Here is a 16,310-nt window from a genome sequence, read left to right on the forward strand (position 1 = left end):
TACAATTTGGTTAAATTACCAGTTTTTAAGACTTTTGTTAAATATTGTTTAGTGATGGTTTACAAACAATTAATCCTGAAAGTTTAGCTTTGTTGTCAACAACACAAATGAGGCCGAGAACCACTGAGAGTCCCAGGTTACAATGGTTTCAGTGTCAAACTGTGTCTCTGAGTGGTTAGTAACACCACTACATGACGGAAAGAGCAATGAGCAGGTAGAGGGAATGAAACAGGAGAGAGAAAGAAAAATAGGTAGAAAATGGGAAGGAGGGAGAAATTAAAGGCACATGGAGGCTTCAAGTGAGAAATGGCAAAGTAGGGCACAGAAAGAGAGAGAGAGAGAGAGATAAGTGGTCAGAGAGAAAGCCTTTTCTTAGTTGAGTGTTTTCTATCCTACATGAGCAGAATTAATTCACTGCACCTGCACATTTCTGCTTATTCATATTCTAATCTTTTACTCTGCAGGTGTTGAATTGTCTGCCCTGACTGCCTGGCAGGAAGCAACAGCTCTCATGCATTATGGGTAGTGTAGTAGCAAATGGTGAGGAAGATGTGGTCCATGCATGTGCCATAAACAGAGTGAATGTGTAAAGTTTATTGGCTGCCAACACCGAGGAACAATCCTAGAAGAGGTCAGACCCTTTGTTCTGAGGATTCACTTCCTCGTGGTTAATGTTCAAGTTTAGAAAGTGGAAGTACACATTTAGAAAGGCCAGAAAAAGTAACATGAAGTTACCATAATGAGAACTGCAACACTTAGCTGTACTATAAATGCACTGTTTTCTACACTGCAGGAACAAATCATAGCTAGTGGCCCATCAGGCCTGCAAACAGCAACACAAGCATAAAACCTGGATTTCAGTTTGCATGGCGCTGAAAGGTTTCCAGCATCAGCCAGTACAAAATGAACCCGCAACACAACAACACATGCTAATTCACACTGACAACCTCGGTATCAAAACATGATGAAATGCAGGCTGGAGATTCAGGTTTTGTTGACACTCCCACAAGACAGCGAGCAGTAGCTCCATTTAAAGCTGTGTTGTAATATACCGCATCACTGACAATGGGTTTGGCCTTAAGACTCTGAAGCCTTTAAACAATGGCAATTAGTGCCCTCTCTTTTAGGATTTAAAGTTTAATCACGCTTTAAATTTAAAAAAAATAGCAATAGCTACTATAGAATCACGTCAAAGCTTGTGGCTGGTTTAACCCCGGTTAAAGAGGAAACAGTGATAAGCAGCTGCTACCATTATGTATCTGCTAAAATTCAACTTGGAATGCAGAATGGTGCAGACACAATTTTAATTCCCTAAAACTATGACATGAAAAAGAAAATCCAGTCTACCCAGCGAGCATAATCAACTACAATATATGCATTTTGCTAGAGAAAAAGCCAAAACCCAGTTCTGCTCTGCATGCTTAGCTCTTACAGTTCTATAGCTGAAACGCACTCACTACTGCTGGATCTGAAACACATAACACATGTGGACACTATGAAGGGATTGGACACAAACACACAACACCAACAAGGTTTCAAGACCCATCAAAGACAGAATGGACCTAGAGTCTCAGCTTGTTTCCTTATGCCCACCTCTCTCACACCAGGTCAGACAGCAGCCAGACAATGTTCAAAGGCTAAGTGAAAATCTGCTCAAGTGTACGAGAGGCAGGCTGAATTTTAACTACGGTAGGTTAAGAACAAGGAACCAAGATGTGACTGTTAAATCCATGCAACTGCAAAAAGCACAAGCCTGGCTTTGCTAACACAGCACTCATCTGGTGACAGCACCACTAGGTTCACCCAACAACAGACTAGTCACTATGTCTGCAACTGTAATGTAGTTACCCTCTGACTCACACCGGGGAACTGCAGAAAAGACATTGTTCAGTTACTACATCACATTGATATGCTAAACGCAGTGTTTTATCATGTTTTAGCCCAAATTCAAAGCATAAGACAATTCATTTATAGTTGTAAATTACATTAACAACTCTACATAGTCAGCAACTTCAACAGTTTTAAACTGAGTGTAACAGTTATTAGAAGAATTATGTGTGTAATTATGTATTATTTATGCATTTAGTGATAGCCTGTGTATTTTTATAGTCACAATTTTGAACGTTTAGCACACAAAAGTAATCTGACACAACAGACAAACATCAGTCCCCAGTATGTTTAAATGCCACTTTATCAATCAACAGGACCAATGCTGCCTGATATGGATATTCAGCCAGTCTGTTAGCGACATACTGCTAAGTTTTTAACACACAATAAAAAAAATATACTTAATTTAATTATGTGCTTCCGGTTTGACTTTTCACCTTCAGAGCTCATACATGTGATTCTATATAGCATTTCTACTGATTCTTTAAAGTTAAATATTAATAAAAAAAAAAACAAAAAACATTCCCACAACCCTTCGAAAGCTCTAAAATAGGGAGGAAACACACACTGAAAAATTTTATACAAACTCCTATTACTTGAATGATAGTTTGCCACTAATATCAAGTCGAGTGAGTTGCAATTAATGGGCTAAAACATGCAAAACCCCAATTCTGATTATTTTTCAAATTGTATAATAGTATATTAAAGAGATTTCTTTAATTTTCTTTAATTTCTTCTTATTTGGGTTCAGTTAGGATAACTCTTTGGGTATTATTGACCATTTTATTTTCAGAAGAACAGACCATAATTGGATAACTAACATCTTAGCATCACAGATCAAAGACATGAATACTAGTTAAAATTTGACAGAGTTCATATGGCATGGGACTGTCTGTTAGTGCTGGTGGTGGCTAGTGCAATAAGCTGGTTGGCTGGGTTTGGGTGGGGTGGGGGCTGATGGCGATATGGATGGAAGGAGGGGCGCAGTGAATGAAGGGACAGGGCATGGGAATAAGCTGAGAATCAGTAGTGGTCAGGAAGGAGTAAGGGAGCTGTTGCCTGGATACCAGAACAGACCTCAGTCTCGCCTCCACCATCGTTTCTCCACTCCGGGCAGCAATTAAACAGCTGAGCTTCTCAAAGGGTCCCCACACTGACCGACATATGGCAGGGGACCATGGGATACTTAGCAGCGGGCCAAGGAAGCACACATCTGAGGACTAATTACAGTTGCTAATTACTGGATGCAATATTTGAACGCTGCTTGGCACCTACTGAGTGACCCTTCAGAATCTGTGAAAACTACCTCCTCCCTGAGATGATTTCATTTTTGTCTGTCATTGCTCTCAGTGTGAGCGCCTTCATTTTCACAAGGAGGGATTAACTGCTGGGGAAAAAAAAGAAACAGAAAGTTCCCCAAAGAATGGATGGATGGTCTCATGTGATATGAAACCACTAAAGCACTACTCCAACCTGCTATGACTGGTTTACTGCCTGCTGGCATGAGTGTTAATCTTTTTTTCTAATACTATTGCATTTGTTAACCTTATTTTGCTTGTTCTTTATCAAAATGCAAAATTAATGTCTAGTCCAAATTTGAAAAAAAGCAAATGTTGGGGTGATGCAATTATTAATTAGACTTCTAAAAAAGCTTCATAAAAATTTATGAAGCTTTCACCCAGAATCACACAGATTAAAAGAAATAATTGAGGCCACTAAGTCGGCAGGAACTACTGGTTGTTAGGGAAATCATCAGGTGTATTTCTTGACTGGTTGGCAAGTGAAATCAATCGTGAAGATGGTGCTGCATAAAAAGCCTCCTTATGATTGCTCTGGTTACTGGCAGACTGTCGCGGTTGTATATAAGATGCAGACTTGTCTGAGAAAACTTGGAAAACATTCACCTTCAAAGTAACCGCTTTAACCAACATGTTTCAAAAGAAGCAACTTTTACTTTGAAGGTAAATGCCATTCCAGTTTGTATTGCACTTTTTCCAATTTTCACTACCGCTCAACCAGTAGTTAGTGAATGTTTTAGTGCAGCATCTTTACAACCGCCAGCAACCAATTGCCAACAGGTTGGGGAATAATTTTTCCTTAGCGACCAGTGGTTGCCATGAGATCCTTCTATCAAACTGATATAACGATGCTGTACTAAGTGCACTGCACAAACGGGGCTCCAGAGGGCACTTCTGCTGGTAAACAGTCTTTATGAACTGTGGAAGACAGCAATAGCTAATTGTTTACCATTCAAAGATTTAAAAATTATTATATTTATATTTTATTGTTTTTTTTAATATTAATATATATATATATATATATATATATATATATATATATATATATATATATATATATATATATATATATATATATATATATATATATATATATATATATATATATATATATCTTATTTTTTTTTATATTATATTTTATATTATCTAAATAGTCATTTAGTTAGAAAGAAAAAAATAATAGAAGAGGGTTTTTTGGTCCTAAACAGTATATTTCACCTAACCCTTTTCAGGTGGTACTTTCGAGATGTTGCCATCTACAATTATACCACATAAACAGAAGAAGGCACGCCTACCTACTGGCATGAATCTCAATTGGTTGCTATTAATAAACAGAAAAAACATATAGCTACTATTACTGACACATTATATACACAACTATTATTGCATATGAAACACATCCATGACCCATCATAATGTATATTTTTAAGCCTTTTTAAAGAAATGTTTTCACTGTGTGTATTATAAAATTTAATACAGGACTATGTTGTTATTTTATCATGTATACTGGACTTTTACACACCATAGGTGAAGATTTAAACACCTGTTAACTATTTTTCCAGCGACAAAAATCTAGTTTGGGGACTGCTTCAAAGACTGTCTATGTGAACTAAAATAAAAAGGCTTTATTTTATGGGGAAAAAATGTAGTTGATGTCTGAATGCTTTATCATAAGCAAATGAATAACACAATGAATTAACATTGTGGGTTGGTAAAATTGACAGGGAATGGAGCCCAGCCTTACTTTCAGCACTACAGATTCAAACATGAAGAGGAGTGAGGCACAAAGGAGAGGACCAACAGATCAGTACAGGTAGCCAGGAGGACGAGGAACAGGGGAGAGGAGGGAGAGGAAGGAGTTGAGGAAGGGTGACAAGGGGAGGGGTTTCATCAGTGGAAGGTGATAAATTTTGCAAACCTTCCAAACTTGTCCTTGCTGCATAGGAGAGGGGGGAAGCATTGGAACGGAGAGAAGAAGAGAAGAAATCAAAACAAAGAGCCCACCCAGGCAAACTGCTGGATCACTCGTCCATACACTCACTCACGCTCTCTCCATGTCAGACACACACACACACACACACACACACACACACACACACACACACGTTTTAAAAACAACAGCTGAGGTGTTTCCTGCGTGCTGGAGAGTTTGTTAAGGATAGCCCTTCTGGCATTTCGTTTCAATACAGCACATAAAAACACAAAAATCATGCCGCGCCAACATGTCATCACATTAACACTTATTTTAACGCACGCTGTCTTGAAAGTAACACAAGGTGTAGTAATTCTACCTACGCTCTTCAGCACATTGAAAATAACATCCATTTTAAGAGCATGGAAAGCCTTTTTGTCTTGCACAGAAAAGTGTGAAGTTGAAGTTGGGCCTTGCAGTTTTATAATGTTGCTCCACATTCGTGTTCTGGCTGTTGCTTAGTAACTGACGATGCAGTGTTTCCTGACTGCATCCGTGGTGCTCTGATACGTGTGAGACAATCCACTTATTTCTGGACACCAATGGCTCTGGTGCTGTTTTAGCTACAAAAAATTGAAACACCTGAAACTGTGAGTTTGTTCAAACTGGTTTAGATATATTAATATAAGGAAAACATATTTGTTAGTTGTAACAAACAAGTTCCAACAACTACTAAGCAGTTCTGGGGCTGGATTTGACAAATACACATTAAATGCAGTGTATCCTTTTTTTTTTTTTCCTCTCCACCAGTATTTCCAAGCAATCTGTGACAACTGATGTGCTAACTTAACATTCAAAAGGCACAAATATCTGTTACAGTATTTCCACATGAAACACATTTAAATAATACAAATTACAGCTAAAGGAATTGATTCTGTTAAATAAGATAACACAAAGGCCAAATCTGAGCCAGGAAAAGCTGTGTAATGCCCGTTTTGTCCTTGTCTGAAAGATACTGGTGCACAATAAATTAAGACGTGAAATCTGTATCATGTCAGTTCATCCTTTGATCATGTTATCTGGGTAATAGGGAAAGTATGGGTGTAACTTAGCCTATATGCAATCTTTGGTTCTGTACGAAGTTTCCAAATTTGAGTACACGCTCTGTAAATATTTCCATGATAGCACCAGCTCCAAACCTTCTTCCAACACTTTTTAACACATTACATTATATACATGTCATTTGTTTAATACATGCACTATGTTAACTAATGCTACGCACTAACTTTGACTTTTTATTGGCTTTCCTGCAGCTATAATCTATGGCATCTCTACCAACCACCATACAAAGCCCATGCCAAGATCCCGGGTCTCATTTTTCAATTACAATTTTAATAAAGCATTTATAAACAAGTTTGTTGTTTTCTTAGTGTTAACAAGAAAACAACAAGACAAGACACTCGGAATTAATCTTTGCACATGTTTAAAGCTTAGAGTAAATACACTGCTCTGTTAGTATTTAATTCTATTCATGATGAATATGTTGCCAAATATGGCATTTCTTTTAAATCTATATATATTATGAGTCTTTTCTTACACACACACACCATGCAGTATATTCAACTGCATGGTGTCAATCAATTGATCAGTTAGCCAGTCAATTAAAAATGTTAAGGATTTATGATTTGTTTGTTTTTGTCTTTATGTATCAAAGCTTGGCTACAAAGCCATGGCCCTATAAGCAAACTTAAAATGAATACTGGGCTCTGTTTTCACAACTTCAGATTTTATTTCCGGTAGCATCTATTACATAAAGGAAATGGGGAATCCCTCAGGAAACATTTTAGTGACACCAGGCATTTGAGGTCTGTGGTGACAGACGTGAAGGTGATGCCATGAAGGGATGAAAGTCAGCAGGTTTTCATCCAAATCAAACAGCTAATTTCACTTATTGAGCACATGTCAGCAAAAAGAAGCACCTGAAAAACTGCCGGCTCTTCCCTTAATGGCGAACTCACCCTAGCCGATTTTATATCTTCAAATCAAACAGAATTAATTTAAAAAAATATTAAATTTGCCAGCACTCTGATGAAATTCACTTTGCACTGCATTTTCTTTGGGGCAACATGCCACTGAAACCATGTAAAATTTATGGAGGTCTTGGGCCTTATCCATCTCATAAAGTAGCCTTGAAATTAAAAATGAGGAGTAAAAATGCCCCTGGTAATCAGGTGTGCCCTTTAATAAATGTCAACCTGCAAATTTTCACCCCAGCAGTTATTCATTAATGTGTTAATGTCCCCTCTGCGCCACCATACAATAGGTAAAGCTAATGGCCAGGCGATACTTTTCAGTATTTTCTCCGCAACAAAAGGAAAGCAACCACATTTTGTGGATCAGAATGCAGAGAGTGATGCCGAAAAAAGGTTTTAAAGCTCAGGGGAAGAAAAAAAGGCTGGTGGTAAAAGACAGAAGAAGGGGCATTAAGTTTCTGGAAGGTAAAAGTGATAACACTTTCAATAAATTTACAAATATTTGATATTTTACCAATATACAATTAAAAAAATTATAATAATTATTTATATATATATATATATATATATATATTTTTTTTTGGGAAGTGACAGTGGATTCACCGATGCAAATTAACAATAATTACCGGGGTGTGGGGGGGCCGCTCCCTTTACTGCCCGCCTGCCCCCTCCTTGCCCCCTCTCTTTTTCCCTCCCCTCCCACGGCCTTTCCTAGGCGCGCCGCTTTTGTCTCCCGACCTGCCCCCCCTCTGCTCTCTCCGATGCCGTCTGTCCCGTCGCTCTTGCCCACCTGTCTCTGTTTGCGGCGCTCCCTCCTCTTTCCCCCTCGCTTTTCTTCCCCTCTCCCTTGCTCTTCCCCCCTCCCCCTCTCCTCCGCTCCGCTTCTTCTGTGCTCTCTTCCCTCCCCCTTCCGTCGCCTCCTTTGCATACCCTCTGTCTCCCCCTGCTTCTGACTCCCGGTCCCGTCGCCTGCTTGTTGTTTTGTCTTTGCTCACTCGGAGCGATGTCTTGCGGTATTCCCTTCGTCCCTAGAGGTCAGTTGTGTTTCCCCCCTGTGCTTTCCTAGTTCGATCTCGTTATACCGCTCGCAACAACCCCTCCACAATCTTCCGGCGGCTACCGCCGATCGCTCCGTGCATGGGGCTACACGGCAAACACGTTACCCGGAGCCTAACTGCGCTAAACACACTAGTTCACACCAATGTATTGAAGCATTGCATGGCACATCCAACATAAACTGTTTTACTTTAGTCATGACCTCGCTTACCTTCACGGTCATACGTCACATGAAAACCAAAATAATTCCAAACGCCAGATCTGAATGTTTGCAAGTAGAGCTTAACTTCTGTCTCGCTAGCTTGCCCGCGCTCTTCCTTCTGACTATGCTGTCTGTGTTGAGCGCTCAGTGGATCTGCGCTCGACAGTGCAGCCCTAGGCGGAGTAGTCGAACACAGATTCACTGAGCGCTCAACACCAGACAGCATCGTCAGAAGGAAAATTGATAAAATAAATTACAAATGTTGTATTGTTCGATACATATGCGTACCGAACCGAAAGCACTGTATCGAACGGTTCAATATCGATACGAATATCGTTGCACCCCTAATATATATATATATATATATATATATAAATGTTTGCACAGCTGAAGGCCCTTACTATGCGCCTGTGATGGTTTTACTTTAACTATGTTGTTTTACACAGGTTAGCCTCACAGCAAGGAGGTCCTGGTTTGAATCCACCATCTGACCAGGGCCATTCTGTTTTGATTTTTTTATGGCTTTAGCTTTGATAGGGCCAGTGAAGACTGACAGGAAAGTGGAGGGAAGAGAGAGGGGAAGACATGCGGCAAAGGGCCGCAGGTTGGACTCGAACCCGGGTCATCCGCTCTCAGCCTTGCGGCATATGGTCACCTGCTCATTCCAGCGATCTCAACCGGCGCACCACACTAGACTCTTTTAAGACTCAGAAGCCAATACGTGAAATCGACTGAGAAAACTGAGCAATTATGCTTGACAGGATATTGACTTACAAATCACAAGATAGCCACATACCCTGTTTTATCACTAATTTTACGCTAAACTGGATGACAATTTAGAAAATGACCATCATGCTCTGTTAAATGAGTCTTGAACCTAGCGACTGAGACCACAAACCCATCAGGAAAGGGTTTACTGAGCTTACAGAAAAAGTGAGAAGTAGGGCTGTTTTTCCATAGACTTCTAGACAACTTGAATTATTTTTGCCCCCTGCCAGCCATGAGAAAGAATACAGGTTTACAACACTTCTGCAGCTACTTTACTTGTTAGACCCAGATACTGTGTCAATTTCTGTTGAACCTATGCATATTCCCAGATTCACTGTTTTCTGTTGAGGGTTACTAAAATAGATTTGCATGCTTTAATATTCAAAATGCAAAACTGCTGACACTCTATGTGTAATCAGCAGACAGCGATGAGAGATTTCTGTGTTATGTTTTGTGAAAATATTGGTGCATATCAGACAATCTATATGCAGATATATACGTGTGATAGGCCAATAGGTCAACTGCTAATAATGCCCAACAGATATATCGATCTGGTTCTAGAATAGTGCAATCATGTGGTGGGATTAGCACTGAAAAAAAAGCATTTGTAAGAATGGTGCTACAGAGATTACCCAGCAAGAGGAACGGTCTGATGACACCAACTTGGAGGTCCAGGCTGTTATCTTCTACAAATCCACACCCATTTCCATCCTCCAGCTCTTCAACCAGCTCCACATCCCCCTCTCCTCCATCACTCCTCCTCTCCAGCAGCTTTTTGCCTGTCACTGTGGTAACACGCGTGCACTGTTTCTTCAGTCGGTCTTTCGCGAAGCCGTGGATCTCCTGAGCCAGTGAATGCATCTCAACAAAGTTTACAGGACTCGCCTGAAACATGCAAACGTATATTTAGCTGAAGCATTAACTTTGTAATTGATTTATTAAGTATTGGTAATGTATAGTTACACAAACTGGGCTAAAACTGTGTATGCCACAAGAAATGTTAAACTGAAAAGGGAAGGCACTGATGTCTGTAACAAGTGAAGCTGATGTCTGAATGTTAACACATCACACGTTAGTTTCTCTACTTTTGCACTAACCTGGTTTAAATGGACTGGATTCAATCAAATTTCCGCAAAAGATTAGACCGCTGTTGCCTTAAAAGGGCTTTATGCCATCGCTGCAGTAGAATCTCACATTATCACAGCTTTATTTTTTTTAATACAAGATAAAAAAAAAATTAAAAAACGAAACAATCTGTGAGAAAGTAAGCTCCTGCGACTGACAGCTGAATCGGAAGCTACGTCACAATGTGATACGTTCAAATGCTCAAAATAAAATAGTAAATTTGTTAGATTTTTAAAGGCCCGGTTTGACTGCTAGAAAATTATACTTCTACTTAATATTTTTATCTCTGTTTATTGCATTTATTTTGATTTTGAACTATTTTTCATCTTATTTTTCTTCTACTTATTTTTTTAATAGCTGCAATGAGCAGAGGTAGTGATAGTGAAACCTGCTATGACATATGATTAGGAGATGATGGCACAAACAGAAAGGACAGGAGGTTGAGCTGGAGGTGGCAGAGTTGAAGATGCTAAGATTTTCAGTGGGTGTGACCAGGATGATAAGGATTTTTTTTTTTTTTTTTTTTTTAAACGAGTACATCTCAGGGACAGTTCTGGTTGAAGGGTTTGGAGAAAACCCTTAGAAAGGCAAGGATGAGATGGTTTTGATATGTACAGAGGAGGAGTAGTGGATATAATGGAAAAAGGATGTTGAAGATAGAGCTGCCAAACAGGAGGAAAAAAGGAAGAGCCCAGGGAAGGGAACATACAGACGGTTGGTGTGACAGACCCCTATTCTACTTATTTAAACTACTTTGTTATAAGCTGTTAATGTTTAGCTGGTGTACCAAATGAATTTGCCAACTTCTATTATAAAAAAAATCTTAGCATCATCTGGAAGTATACACCAAGTGTTTAAAATAAAAAAAAATTAACGAGGGTCCGTGAACGCAGCATTAGCCAGCCTCGTTGTGAAAACCAGGACAACTCCTCATCCAGGGAACGAAAAAAAAGAAAAACAGGCAGGGAGACGGTGGGTGGAGTACAGGAAGCTGGTTGAACATGGGCGAAATTTAATCTAATAACGACATAAATCACAGTTTCCATTTCTTCCCTATTTTTACGGAACAAGACTGCGGAGATTTGTGGAATTTTTACTGGATTGCTTTGGAGATTTAGGCGAACAGCGAGGAGAAGATGTCTCGGGGAGTGATCCAGCCCAGCCAGCAGAAACTGGCAGAAAAACTCACCATCCTCAACGACAGAGGCATCGGGATGCTGACCCGTGTTTACAATATCAAAAAGGTTCGCACACACACGCAAGGCTGTGCCCCCCACTGATCGCATACAAGTCTTTGAACTGATTTTTTTTTTTTTTTTACGGACATCCCAAATTAACATCAGGGAGATATATGGGATTAGCTAGCACTGATTGCTACTCTCACGGCACGAGCAGTTAGAAGATTTTTAGGTCTCATTTTAGACATTAGGCATTATTATTATTTTACTAACTGCGTGTTTATGTGCGTCAAACGACACTTACGTTATCCCTTTGGTATCCCTGGAAGCAGGTTGTGGGCACAGCTAGCCACTAGCTGTCACGTTAGCTTGCGGTAAAGCTGGCCATTGAATTTACGACGTGAACTGATTTTCGGTTAGATTAATCAAAATGGAAGTTGATTGTAATGGGTAGCGCGATAAACAAAAAGAACCGAAACAGCCAAACAAGCCCCTTAAATCCCTGGGCCTGCGTTAGTGGTGGAAGCTAGCTGCCGTCGTTGGCCGCTATAATGGCGGCGGCTGCTAGTTAAGCTAACCACTGCTAATGAAGCTAGGAGTCGGGCGTCGTCTCCCCTTCCACCAAGAGCTTAAACACCAATCTCCAGCTGCAGGCAGCCTGTTAGTTCACCCCAGTCACTGATATATACATAACCGAACTCGATGCTTTTTTTCAGACCTAGCTGGCAGGTACCTAGTTTAGCTGGGTACACTAATTGTGAAAAAAAATGAAGCGAAAGTAACGAGTAAAGTCTGTTAATTGGACGTTCGGTTGTTATTTTCAACTGATTACCGAACAAATATTTATGATACAACCAGAATCTAATTTTTATATATATATGCTGGTCAATGATAAACGAATGGTTTCATTTGCACCCTAGCTGTATCCAGCAGGCGTTTTGCTTGACTGCATAAATGCTATGCAGTTTGACATCTGTCCAATAAGCTTTTCATGGGTTAATGTTAATCTTTAAAGACACGTAATGTAAAAGTATGTATTTAAAAGGAGCTAAAAAGAAACACAAAGGTAAATAAAGCTATCAAGAGATCATCTAGAAACCATCAGCATGACTTCATGTCAAAAACGGCTGTGTGTTGTGATAGAGAGGTATCAGCTGAAACTAAGCTAGGGTAAAGCCTTACTTTCACATAATACCAGTTTGTACCTGCCATTTATTTAACCAGGCAAGTTATTAAAAAAAATTTTTTTTCTTATTCATCTGGTTAAATGGCAGCTTGGAAAAAGTAAAGTCTCTTGAGGAAATTGGGGTCTGTATAGAGAAATTTCAGGGCTGCATTTTCCTGATCACCTTGAGAAAAGGGCTTTAGCCCTCTCCTGAAAGATAATTTATAAGGAGTTAGGGAAAGAGAAGAGAATCTGGCTGCGCTTATAAAATCTCCTTAATAACTTGATGTGGTCTGGTGTGGTGACAGTATAATGTCCCAAAGATGAATTACAAGAACCTTATCTGAGATACTTTGCCCCCCTTTGCTTTTCAGTGTTCAATACATAGGATTGAATGGCTTATAGAGTGAAATGAAGTGTCTCATTGAGTTGACACTGCTGAAGAGATGACCCAGCGTAACTCCTGCCTTTATTAAAGCTTTCTGAGCCTGAAGTAATATTAATTAAAGTTAAACCTTAAGGCTGAAAATGCAGTATTGGACAGAAATGATGCAAAAATGAATTATGGCAACCCTTCAGTTAACTGTAAAGATTTGAACATGCTAAAAATGCATAGAGCTCCTTGAAGCAGATTTTATCACAACAGCCTGCTTTTGATCATTTTCCTTGTTGGTATAACACGGCTGATAACATATCAGGAGGTTATGAAATTAAAAGAAAAACAAACTTAATTAATGTTTACCCCATCCGCTTTGTTTCACAATCATAATGATTGATTGCTGGATAGTGCATTGCTATGAGTTATGGCATGGTATTATCTCTTTTCCTTTGATACAGGATGCTTTATCCTCTGCTAAAAGGAGGTGACAAGGGACATGCTGATCTCCTTTCCTTCATATTTAGAGGATCAGAATCTCACCAGCTCTTTTTATGGCTGTCATGCAGGTGCTTCCTGCTCACTTTTTGCAGTTACAAATTAAACTAAGCAAAATTGACCTTTTTTGACCATAGCCTTAAAGTGTCATAGCAGAACACACCCAAAAGCATTAAAAACACACCCTACTTGTATGTTTGTGGTAAGTGCCCTAAGGCTATTACAGTTGACTACAAACACACTTAAAAAATAAGACTAGATCAGAAGTAAAAAAAAAAACCAAACAAACTGCATTTTAGTTAACTAATATAAAAAACTAGAAATAATTTTTTGATTGTTTTAAATTTTCCAAGGCAGAAATTATGAGGATGCTTTAGACTGGGATGTCTGTAGAATTATGAGCCATTAGTGTGCTGATGAATAAACATCAGCACACATAATAATTCAGTAAAATAAAAATAGATACAATAAAACTAGTAAACTCATGCGGAAGCTAAAGTGACGTGGTGGGAAAATAAATTCAGTGCCCACATTGATACTACATCTGCTTCTTATTGCAATAGGCTCGGTTATATAAGACACATTTACTAATGTTAACTGACTCTTGCTCAAGTTTTACACTAATGCTTTGTGTGTGTGGGAGGAAAAAAAAAGAGTAGTGGGTCTGTTTGTGTGGGATGAGCCTTTGTTGCTTGAGTATGTATGATGAATAGGAAAAAGAGGGAGCGAGTGAAAGAGGCCAGTCATATCTTAGCCAGTTTTAACAAGTGAAGAGTAGAGTGTTAAACTGTCTGAAAGCCCATACTGTTTCCCATGTGTAGTTTGGAGGTGTCTTTCTACAGCATTTAATTTTCAAAGCATTATTTTTTTTGGTCTGAAGGCACCCTCATTGTGTAAAACACTCAGCTAAAATGCCACTGTAGTAATAAATTGCTGTGAGCATGTCTGTTAAAGTTATAACACAGTATGAACAGTCAGACTCTAAGATTTTGCTGCTGATTACTCTTCTTAATACGCCCTTCCTTTCCTCCCTCCCTTCTTCCTTCCTTCCTTTTTTCTTTCTGTCTGTCCCATCATCTTCATATCTATCTATATTCAAACCTGCCCCACCATAAATCCTCTGAACATATCCACTCTGACCTGTTCATATGTTATTTTAATGCTTCATTTTACCTTGTAATATTAGAAAACGTCCTAGCATCCAGTATTAGCTGCATCCCAAAGCTAGGAATGAAAGAACTGGGGCAGAAATTTGTACCAAAATCCATGGGCTCAATCTTTTGATTTGGTTCTTTAATCTTGCAAACCCTATCAAAGTTTCCTATAATATTTAATCAGTGGAGATAATTGTGTTTGCTTTGTTGTTTGGTTTCTACCTTTGGGAGATAGTAATTCATCTAAGATCACAGCAATGTTCCTATCCATTTTAAGCATATTCACTCATCACACCATCGACTATCTGCAGAAACCCTAAAATCTCTTCCTTAATTAATCTTGGCTGAGCTGGCATTAAAGTTTTTCTTTGCTGTGCTTATCTTTCAGCCAGTGGACCTTCTAACATCATTTTACTTCTTCGGGGTATCTGTTCTTCTTAACCCCACTCACACTCAGCTAACCCCTCGTGCCCCTCACCCCAAAGCTAGTGTTAAAAATATTCGGTCAGTTTCCCACAAATGAATTAAGCTTAGTCCTAAAATAAGAGAAACATTCACTGAAGCATTGAAAAAACACATGTAGTCCAAGACTACAACTTAATCCATGTCTGAGGAACTTGAGTCAAAGGCCTTTAGTTTATTGTGACTAAAATCAAAACTGGCCAATATGTAAGAATGCAGTTGTGTTGCTGAAATGTATAGAAAAGTCTTTAAACTGCTTTTCAGATGTCATGTTTAAATTCAGGATGCACCAATCAGATATCTGGATCCTGTGCAGTTCTTTGTGCACGGAAGAAGCTAACATCTAAGCGCTTGGACAGGATCGATGCGTTGGCTTCTCTCTCATATTTACTTTTATTCAGGTACTCTTATTTACTTTCCTTTGATTATGTTCTGTCAGAGACATCAGGTAAGCTAGGAGCTGGAGGGATGTTGGTTTCACTGTGGGCTGAAATCAGACTAGTACAAATAAATTAAACAGATAATGCTAATGTATTTTTTTTTTTTTTAATTCTGTTGTATTCATCTTTGGCGTGTAGTATAGTGAATTTGTCCTTTGATGTATTTGTTATTTTTAGTCAAGTTAGAATGAAAGTTGTTTCATTAAAGTTTGCTGATAAAATGATGGTTTTCAGTCATTTTCTCACAGTGAGACATATTAACTCTGTTATCAGATTGGTACAATGTATTGGAAAACCTTTAAAGCCAAGGATTCCTCATCATGTTGGAAGTGGAAAAAGCTGGATTGGTGCATCCCTAGTTTAAAGTTCTTCAAAGGTCTCTTAAGTTATACCTACACCATCTGTGACACCATCACAATTAAACAGCATCTCTGAAACGTTACTAATTTGGTGATTCTTGCAGTACTTTTGCTTTCAAGTTTTATTCATTTATATAGCACTTTTAAAAACAACAATTGTTGACCAAAGTTCTGTACAATAACATAGTCAAAACAGAAGATATACCAAAGTTTGATGAAATGAAGCAGTTTTTGGGAAGATAATCCAAAATAATTGTTCCTTTCATTTGGGGGCAGAGGCATTTCAGGTTCCTGAATCCTATTTTGTTTAAACTTAAAAATAAATAAAATAAATAAATAAATAAATAAATAAATAAATAAATAAAAAAAAAAAAAAAAAAAAAAAAAAAAAAAAAAA

At 38.6% G+C, this 16,310-nt stretch overlaps 1 protein-coding gene across 2 annotated transcripts in view; it reads right to left on the bottom strand.

Moving 5' to 3' along the window:
- Positions 1 to 7,575, bottom strand: part of nckap1 (NCK-associated protein 1) — a 30,869-nt gene extending 23,294 nt beyond the window's left edge. The window contains exon 1 of one of the 2 annotated variants that reach the window (XM_040034087.1): positions 5,104 to 7,575. In XM_040034087.1, coding sequence (XP_039890021.1) covers positions 5,104 to 5,145 — 42 coding nt within the window. In that variant the 5' untranslated portion in view covers positions 5,146 to 7,575. The remainder of the gene's footprint in view (positions 1 to 5,103) is intronic. The other variant, XM_040034088.1, reaches the window with a different exon arrangement.
- Positions 7,576 to 16,310: the final 8,735 nt, after the last annotated feature.

The sequence above is a fragment of the Simochromis diagramma genome, unplaced genomic scaffold, assembly GCF_900408965.1.
Source record: "Simochromis diagramma unplaced genomic scaffold, fSimDia1.1 OVJJ01000176.1, whole genome shotgun sequence".
In the NCBI taxonomy this organism is placed as follows: domain Eukaryota; kingdom Metazoa; phylum Chordata; class Actinopteri; order Cichliformes; family Cichlidae; genus Simochromis; species Simochromis diagramma.